This window comes from Austrofundulus limnaeus, unplaced genomic scaffold (genome assembly GCF_001266775.1).
Source record: "Austrofundulus limnaeus strain Quisiro unplaced genomic scaffold, Austrofundulus_limnaeus-1.0 Scaffold16, whole genome shotgun sequence".
Lineage (NCBI taxonomy): Eukaryota > Metazoa > Chordata > Actinopteri > Cyprinodontiformes > Rivulidae > Austrofundulus > Austrofundulus limnaeus.
In genome coordinates, this window is record NW_013952418.1 from 3,863,802 (window position 1) to 3,873,587 (window position 9,786).

The following is a 9,786-nucleotide window of genomic DNA, read 5'->3' on the forward strand; positions in this document are numbered from 1 at the left end:
GCCTCTGGTAGAGGACCCGAGCTCAGAGGATGAAAGAGACCACCCGCCGAGGGTGAGAAGGGAATTTTTTTTTTATTTCTATTTGAAGAACATGCATGTCGCATGCACTTTAAAGCTCTATCATCCAAAGATCAAGCCACATCCTTCATACTAAAGAGAAGAAGAACCATCCAACCTCTGATTGTCACTTTTGGAAGTCTCCCAACAAACATAAGAGAATGTCCCACTTACTGCATATTTAAAAAGCCCCTTAAACTGTCTCTGAAAAGTTCTCAGTCATGTACTCATTTTGATTAATTGTATTGTTGTAATGTCATCTGTCTGAACGTGTTTATGTATTTTGCTTGATCTTGTGTTGTTTTGTCTTCCTACCTCAGATGTAAATTAGCAACTATGCTATAATCTGGTTCATTTACAGTTTATACAGAAGATTATTCATTAATATGCACTGTCCTGATTAAATACATAATTAAATAAATAAAAACTTTTATCAACACATTAAAAATGCTGCCTCTCTGCTGGTATGGAGGTGCATTAGTGGCACCAACTGGGGCAGCTTACACATCTGGAAAAGCAGCATCAATGCTGATAAGATTTTGGTATATGTAACTGTATATGCTTTCATTCGAGGAAAAAAAAACACAACAAAGATGTTGAATAGATTTGTAAATCGCACAAAAAAACTTTAACATCTCCTCAATCCCAGATGTTTACAGACTGTTGTTAAAAGAAATGTGGTAATCATGGCTCTGTCCGGTCTTTTTAAAAATGTGTTGCATAAACTTCCAAACMACCTTATTTTTAAACAATTAAAATGGTACAATTTCCTATTTTAAACATTTGGTGTGTTTACAATGTTTCACTGTGAATGAAATAAAGCTTGTGTGATTTGCAAATCATTGCGTTCTGTTTTTATTTACATTTAGATCAATGTGCCAACTTTTTTTGGATATTTGTACACAAACATGACTAAAAATAATCACTAAATAAGATTTTAGTGACAACAGTTATCACAGCTTTAAAAAAAACTCTAACAATTATGGGTTCTTTTCAACATTGTTTGGTTTGTGTCACACAGTGGGTTCCACAGGTTTAGAAAATGTTGTTTTACGTCCCTCTAACTTTTTCTCAGTCATCAGCCAACAGGTCTGATAACAAAAATGAAGAACTCTCCCACTGCCCTTATAAAAGTCAACACAAGCTGATTATCCGTCAATCACGTCAACTTAATGAGCCGACCGGACAGCCTCTGCAACCTTCGTCACTCGTCACGTTTAACACGCAGCCGTTAGATCTCATAAAAAAGGTCCTGTAAAAAAAAAAAGAAAAAAAAAAGAAGAAGGACACGCTCCTACCTTCGCTACATCTGTAGCGTCTGCCGGCTGCCAGGTTGTGATCAAAGCCTCCGGGCTGGAGCGTGTTGGCACCGAGCTTCTCCCTCAGCTCTCGGTGGCTGATCAGGGTGACCGTGGGGACACACGGGGCCAACGCTGGAACCGAGTTGTCCCTCTTTTTGCGCTCCAAGTGGACCTCAGCGGACATGTTTGGGACGCTCCGGCCTCTGCTCGGTGGTTGGGTTGGAGACTTGCAGCGTGCYGCGTTAGAGATCCAAACGTTTAGAAGGTGCTCTCACTACCATTCAGTGGAGATTATCCTTAGTCTTAAGGAACCCCCAGTTGACCTACTGAAAGGTTTTAGTTCTGCTTAAAGCTCCAAATGAACAGAAACAAGGTTATTTCCTCATATCCCCTCCACGTGCTCACAGAAGTCTCTTATCCTGGTTGCTGTTTCTAAAGTTTACAAATCTTCTTGTTCAGATAAAGCTAATGTGCAGCAGCTTTAGGTCACCGCAGTGCATGTGGCTAAAGGTCCTGGTTGTAAACATCTGTAACGAAAATCTAATTTCCTTTCATTTGTTCTGTTTACCTGATCCTTCTGTTTGATGTCCCGTCTTTTCCAAATCGAGAGCGCGTGCGAGTGTCAGGAGCGGGTCAGCTCGTCTCGTGGCTCGAGCTCAGGGGGTTGTGCTCTCATCTGAACCCTCCTTCTGCCCTGCCTGCCACTGCAGCTCAAAGGAGAAGTGTGGGTCTGGATGTCACAGTTTGTGTGTGTTATTTCTGTGTTGCAGGGCAATGTTGATTATGTTGATAATGGTAGACAACCGCAGGCAGCAGGACCTGGGCCTCCATGTGGGCTTCCTCTGTCAGGAACCAGCTGTGTCGGCCTGCAGCCACTTCTTCCCCTCCTGCATCCTCCCACTCTCTGGTGCTTCTGTGCACCTTGCTCAGTGGCTACAGGCAGAGCTCTCTTTTGCCCCTTATCTAAAACTCATCATTTTTCTTCATCCTTCTGCTTTTRTCTCTTTTTGACGCTTCTTTTTGGCAAACTTAGCTGCTGCTATTTTTTAAGTCAGGTTTTGCTCATTATTTTGCCTGTTTGACAGTCGGCAGTAAAATAATTAGCAAAAACTAATCTCCCGGTTAAAGATGTTGGGGTTAGCTTTACAAAACTCTCAGAAAGTAATTATTGGAAGTAAATTTACAATTGATTGATAGAGCTGGGCGGTATACCGCTTTGTACCGAAAACCATTTTTAATTTTTGTTATGACATGAATTTTCTGAACACCGGATATTCCGGTTTAAATAGCCTGAACACGTTCAGAACATTTTGTCGCGGCCGCCAGTGAACTGTTTCCCAGGGGACACTTTTTTTCTTGCAGCACCGCTATGCGCATTAGCATGCTAATGTTATTGTTGGAGCAGCTTGTTGGAGGAACTGGCGGCGGGTGGTGTTTCAGCTGCTTATATTGACTGAAGTTAGAAAAAACATCCCATTTTCACTATCGCTGAGCTGTGAGGGAAAAAAATACCGTCAAATACCGTGAAACTGGTGTGATTGTTGAAAATACCGTGATATAAATTTTGGGTCATACCGCCCAGCTCTAGATTGACGTTAGAACCGTGTKTCAAATCAGGGGCTGCAGCCCACAACGGCTCATGTAGGCCACAGCCTACGTAGGACGTAGGCCGCTTTCAAATGAGTCTAGAGATGATGTTTGTTTGTGTAACCATACACCGCCCTGTTCCCATTATGATAATGTTTTATATCACAATTTCAGTTGTCTTCATGGTGTAGCTTCACAAAATTCAGTTTTATTTTAAAAAGTTACACATAAATTTGGGTTTTGCTCCAGTTTCAGTATTTGTTACTGCATTTTATTTAATATCTTACTGCAGCATAAATGTCATTAGCTACGTTGCTAAACATACATTAAAAAAAATCAGTCTGCAACGAATTTCAAACTCTGCCCTCTTCATCTTTTCCGTTTAGTTTGCTGTTTAGTGCAGTGAATCCTGGGATATTGTCGGTCCCATGGGGGTACCTACGAGTTWGGACAGCCTACTGCAACGCTTTGACGTTAGTGGTCGACAAACACGTCGTCGGCTGCGACGCCTGAATTGAGACACAGRTTAGGAGCCAGCCTAAATCAAGATGGCTGCCAGAACGAAATGGTCTTAGCTAACATGGAAAATGTCAACAACTCAGTCAATTTTACAGATATTGATTTAAAATCTGGTGTTGTCGTGGCTGAGAGGCATTCACAACACAGTCTGAGTGCTAACAGATTGTACAAAATGTAATAATGTGAACTGCATTCTGTTAGATGAAGATTGAGTCAATCCAGTTGTCGTTTCTTAACATTTACGCTGTTATTTCATCAGGCTTTTAAATCTCCCTCTTTGTTTCAATTTTTTTCCCTTTGGGAATAAAGAAATCAAAACTTGTTTAGTAAATATACTATGTGGTTTTCTAAATTGCAAGATAAAGATTTGATCAACTTAAAATAAACAAATGTTCTGCTGGTAAAACCTGAGTTGCACTCCAATTAATGCTAATTTCTCACTTCTCAATACTTGGAAAATAAAACATTTAAATGCGAAGCTGAATTCTGAAACGTTTTAACTGGTCGTTTTACTGGTAATGAACCTGTTTAGTTCTACGGAAATCGCTATGGACATTCCCTTTCATACACCTCAAACTCGGATTTCATTCATTCGAAGCAAAAACAAAATAAAAGTTTCTTCCCTGGGAAGGTTTTTTTTTTTTGTTGTTTGTAAGATTGAAACACCTGTTTTCTGAGAAATGAAGACATATTCGTAAGATTTGTCGCAAAATAAATATTTTCGTCCCTTCACTCTTTTTAATACAAGTGAACCAAACACAGAAAAGTGGAAAAGTCAGCTTCATAGTAGATAAATCAGGTTTATTTCCTGAGAAGATTAACACTAAAACACTGTGGTGATCCATCTGGAATCAAAACTGCTCAAGCATGAAATAGTGGTCCTTTACACATATAAAACTATCCTTGTTAGCCACGGCTATTTTTTTAAAAAATGGAGTGTGACAACAGTGAGAAAATGACACAAACACCCACACCATCGCACATGTTTTTGTTGGTGCTCAGATGAGAGAAGTGAGAGGGGATGTGAGCACACAGATGTGCCAAGTGCCTGGCTGAAACCAACACACAGATGGTCATCGGCAGAGAGGAAGTGAGACAACCTTATGTGGCTTTCTCAGTATTTAGGCGTGGAGCCGCGGGCGAGGCTGACAGACACAGAGAAGTGATTCCTCTATAAACCCAAAGTGAGTTTAGGTGATTTTTGACTTTTATTTTTATCCTAAACCATGAAAATTTCCCTCATTTTTTACAAGACTCCACACTGTTTTAACTGTATGCGATGAAAAAGTCAATAAATAAAATAATAAAGCATAAGTTCTCTTTTCTGTTTGTTACATTTTGGCCTTTTCTGGGGATGTATAAAGAAAATTCCTTTTGTAAATGTGTTTTGTTGATTCTTTATGTTTAAATGTTTTCAGCCAGTCCTGCTCCTCATCTCACCTGTTCCTTCGTTAATCACACCAGCTGCAGTCGCTTACTCTCGTCGCTCCCTGCTTACATAAACTCCTGATTCTCACTCATCCACCAGTCTGTCGTCCTGTTATCTTCTCTGTTTCCCTGCATGCACATTATTGTTTAAATCTCTGTTTTGTTTTCTTTATGTTTTTAATAAAGGATTTTATTGTGCATAAAGCCCTCAAATTCTCGACGTGCAGCCTTGGATCTTTTACTCGCCGCAGACTGACAGCCACCTTGGATCGGGGAAGTCTCCAAAACTTAATTAGTTGTAAACAAACATCAGATAATTACTTTCTGTGAGTTCATTAGAATTTGTCCAGCGGTTCATGAGATACTTTGGCAACAAAAACACACACAGTTTATCTCTCATCAGAAGGCAATGCTGACAGTAGCAGATCTAGGATTTTTCCGAGAAAGGGGCCATCAAGGGGCCACAATATTCATAGAGGGGCCACGTCTTTGTTCGACCTTCTTTCACACAAATCCCCAGTTTTGGTGTTTACGTTTAACCAGTCATACATGTTCAAACACTTGCAATGTGATGTAATTTTTTAAAAAAAGGATACCACTTTACAATAAGGCTCCCCTTATATATGGCTTTTAAAGAGTTTATAGGTTATTAATTTATCTGTAAATACTTTATAAATCATTAATACGTATTTATTATGCCTTAATTAAGGTAAAAAAGACTAACCTGTCTGGTTTCTTTCCAAATACTGGGCCGTCATTTGTCAGTTGAAAGACTTTTTTTCAGGATTGTTCAAATTTTCTTAAGAAGAGAAGAATTCTGAAAGCATGATTCATTCTGGACTTTACTATTGGACTCGTTAGCGCAACTAGTGTTTAAATATGAAACTATCCACCATCATCACTCCCAGGTAAGGATAGATGGGTTACAGGACAGGGGCACTTCAGGGGGCCAATCAGATTTCAGCTGGGGCCAATGCCCCTGTGGCCCCGCCCCTAGAACTGCCCCTGAACGCTGAGTCAGAACAACCCAATAGATAATTTAGCAGAATTTTTCCACAAACTATTGATTTTATTAATAAAAATAGATTTTCTAAACATAATCATGAACCCTCTTTACAGCATTTTGACGTATATTTGGGCRACAAACACTATACTCAAGAATAATTTGATTAATAAATTGCAAGCTTGTCCGACGCACCTGAAACAATCAAGTTTGTACCTGTTATAGAAGCTAACATGACCCCTCCTCCCCTCCCCTCAGATGTTGGCAGGTATAAAATGAGTTTTGGGGAGAGAAAGATAATGAATCCCCCCYCCATAATCACCAGAGACCAGCTCTGGTTCTGGCAGGTGCTATCGCAGTAGCGACCCAATAGCGCCTTCTCCCTCGAGATAAGGTCATGGGGGGAGGTGATGGGAGAGAAGGTGGTTGGAGGGAGGAGCAGAGAAGGAGTGGAGGACACGGCGGGTGGAAGGGACAGGCGGGTGGTGGTGGGGGAGTTACAGGAGAGTGGCTAGCCTCGCCTTATCTACCCCCGGCGGCTGCCGCTGCTGGCTTCCAGATGCGGCGGGCCAGAGCAGCCGTGTCAGAGAGATCCCTCTATCAACGACACACAGGCACCCCTCACCAAATACAAACCCAGCAGGAGGACACACCAGGACTTCATTACCTCTCTGAAACTCCAATCAGCATGCAGGAGAGAAGCAACATAATCTGCAACTCTGTCGGTGCGCCATAAATCCAAAAGGAATGCCTTCAAATCAGTCATTTCTGTAGCTAGGCCATTATTTGCCTCACGTTAAAGGCATAGTTCAGATTATTCAAAGTGGGGTTCTGTGGAAAGGTTGTGAAAAAATCATCTTACCTGCTGTAGGTAGTTCTTTAAATGGCCTCAGTTACAAAAAAATAATGCTGAAAAGTCAGGCCTTGGTGTGAGAATGGCATCAGACCTGGTGTAATTTCAAACTCAAGTGATTTTTTTTCAAGTTCCAACAAATTTGAGAATAAAAATGAACCAATACATCAAAAAAGTCTGACTTTTCCATCTCAAACGTCTTTGTCATAGATGTTAAACTATGACGATATCAACCGATATCGATATTCAATATTATTATTGGTGTCATGGCTGATAACTAATATTTACCAATATTACACAAAGACAAATTATTTCTATACATATACACAAAAACACACTTGTGTTTCTTTTCGATACCGTAAAAAATTGACCAGACATGGCTCTCTACTTCAGTTATTCCTGGCTGTGCAGCGTCACTATCATGATCAAACAGATACTACTCGACAAACCATTTCCACTCCCAAAACGGAAACACGAAGATAAAAAGTGGGAAATCAGTTTCGGATGTTAATATCAGACCAGTTTTATCAGACCAATACGATATTCTAAAAAATGACCAATATCGTCCCATGTTAATGCTGATTTATCGTGCATCCTTACTTAGCACAAAAAGTAAGTAAATGTGTGTTTGGTAGATTATTTCTTTGTTGTAACAATGCTTCTTGACAATAAATCTTACATCAGACACCTGAATGGCAGCACCTGGGGTATCAGAAGCTCAAAACAAGTGTCAACAGCAAAATAAGCTGTTTGGCAGAGAAGATTTGGCAATATTTTAATATGTGTAACCTGCATACTCAGCTCTACTGCTCATCCCAAAAATGCATGTTCCTTACAAATGTGGCATCAATTAAAAGGGGAAATTAACAGGCTTTCCAACAGATTTACTGCCAAGAATTATCGTTACAAAGAAATAATCTACCAAACACAAATTTCCCTACTGTTTGTGCTAAGTTTATTTGCACTTCGGCTGTTTTCATACACGAACAAGCGAGTACTTTTTAGCATTTTGTACTGAAAAAAAAAACAAACACATATGATCAGTCGCTTCAGTGTGAGTAAAAAACCAGGAAGCAAATACAGGATTAGACCTGAATGTTAAATGCAAGAAATAAAACAATACCAACAGCTGCACCAAATACAGATGGGTTTATTCTGTCGTGTCTTTCGTAACCCACCAGGAAGCCTCAGCCCAAAATAAACAAATTCTTCCAGATCTTGCCCCACCTTAGAACAGGACTTTTTAAAACATACATCAYCGAAATCCAGTTTAATCATAAAAATAAACTGTGCAAAATAGGTTATCAAAACATATTCTAGTTCTTATAGGAGAAGCACAGTATGTGTAGTGCACTTAAAAATCTGTAACCTACAGAATAAATTCCTTCAGTAACTTTAAGCTATTTCTCCAAACTGTAATCATTAAGAGCTATCTGACACAGGTAAGATACTGACTGATTATCAGAGGTCTATAAAGTACTTGAAAAAAATAACTATGTAAAAGTAAAATTACATGAACAGAAAATAATTTTGGTAAAAATAAATCTCACTGATGAGAAAACTACTTAAGTAAAAGTCATAAAACTGTTCACAAAAATCGGGAAGGTAAAAGTAAAAGTACTTTTACACACTCTCTAAAAATAAACTGCTGAATTTACTGAACCAAATTGGTTCCTTTAAGCCAGGTTGAGTAAATTGAGCGATATATGTATGGTTTTTGCTCAATTTACTCGACCAGGCTTAGCTGAGTAACTGGAGCCAGTTGACTTGACTTCGTTGAGTAAATTCAACAATTCATTTTTAGAGTGCTTAAACATCTTTCATGATGAGTTTGAACATATTTCATTTTTTAACGAGTAACTAGGTGTCACATTTTAAAGTAAAGAAGTAAAAGTATCATTTTTAGCTTTAAAATGTAACAAAATAAAAGTAAAAGTAGCTGTTTAAAAAATAACTGGTAAAATTACAGATCCTCAAAAAACTACTTAAGTACTGTAATGAAGTAAATGTACTTAGTTACTATAAACCTCTGCTGATTATACTTTTTAACAAGACCTAAATTCAAAAGTTCTGAATAGTTGCATCAATGATATCCCAGATGACACAAGTTTCACTCAGTTATGAAAGTGAACCACGTGAGTTTCTTCGGCAAGTTGGCCGTGCAACTTTTGAGCTTGAGCGACCAAAGTGGAGCATGTGAAAGTCAGTGGTTGGGACGGCTGGCGTCTGGTGGTGAGAAGCAGCCATATGGTGAGGCGTCTTGCCCGCCTGTGAGACACCTGGCCGCCACTAACTGGATGAACTTTTCAACRGAGCAGCCGTTAATAAACTGTAACACTTAAAGCCAACACATACTGCAGTGTTGTGCAACATTAAAGGGTTCTTAAAAGTTCCTCCTGAACAGCTTGTTTATTTTATGGAACGGCTTAAAATGAGGTTTTTAGTCTTTGACCTAGAAAAGGAAAAAAGGCTTGCAGACTAAACTCGGCCAGTGTATTAGCATCTTAGACTTAGCATGCATGTGTTGCACCATTAGCAAAATACTTCATAAATCAGTGGAAAAAATTAAAGGGGCAATATTAAGTGTTTCTCAGGCATATAATTCAATTCTATATCACAATAAAGTAACTATTTCACCTTCAGTTGTTACCAAAATGTTGTTTAAATGTAAAAATCAAAAATAAACTCAACTTCTCATCACAACAGTTTCTAAACACCTTGAAATTGGCCTCTGTCTCTTTAAGAACCTCCTAGTTTCCGTCACGCCGATTTCTACATGTCATCACAACAGCTTCATGCTGTTTACAACCTGGAACATCGTAACCTATTTTGTTGTAATGATAATAAAAATAGCAGCAACATTACACAATATCAGTTTTGGAAAAAGCTCAGGATACACATGAACCTTATCGTCGGCAAGGAAAGTATTTTTTCTGAAGAACCGGAGCGACAGAGACAACGTTTCAGCTGGTAAGATATGTCCCAGTCATCCTCACTCACTCACACACACACACACACACACACACACACACACACAC

At 39.2% G+C, this 9,786-nt stretch overlaps 1 protein-coding gene across 6 annotated transcripts in view; it reads right to left on the minus strand.

The window, feature by feature from the left end:
• Positions 1–9,786, minus strand: part of cbfa2t3 (CBFA2/RUNX1 partner transcriptional co-repressor 3) — a 159,907-nt gene that overhangs the window by 64,764 nt on the left and 85,357 nt on the right. For 2 of the 6 annotated variants that reach the window (XM_014003072.1, XM_014003070.1), the window contains exon 1: positions 1,356–2,289. The exons of 1 other annotated variant lie outside the window; for it this stretch is intronic. In XM_014003072.1, the coding sequence (XP_013858526.1) occupies positions 1,356–1,542 (187 nt within the window). In that variant the 5' untranslated portion in view covers positions 1,543–2,289. Of the gene's footprint in view, positions 1–1,355; positions 2,292–9,786 lie in introns of those variants that run through there. 3 more of the 6 variants (XM_014003071.1, XM_014003077.1, XM_014003073.1) reach the window with 3 other exon arrangements.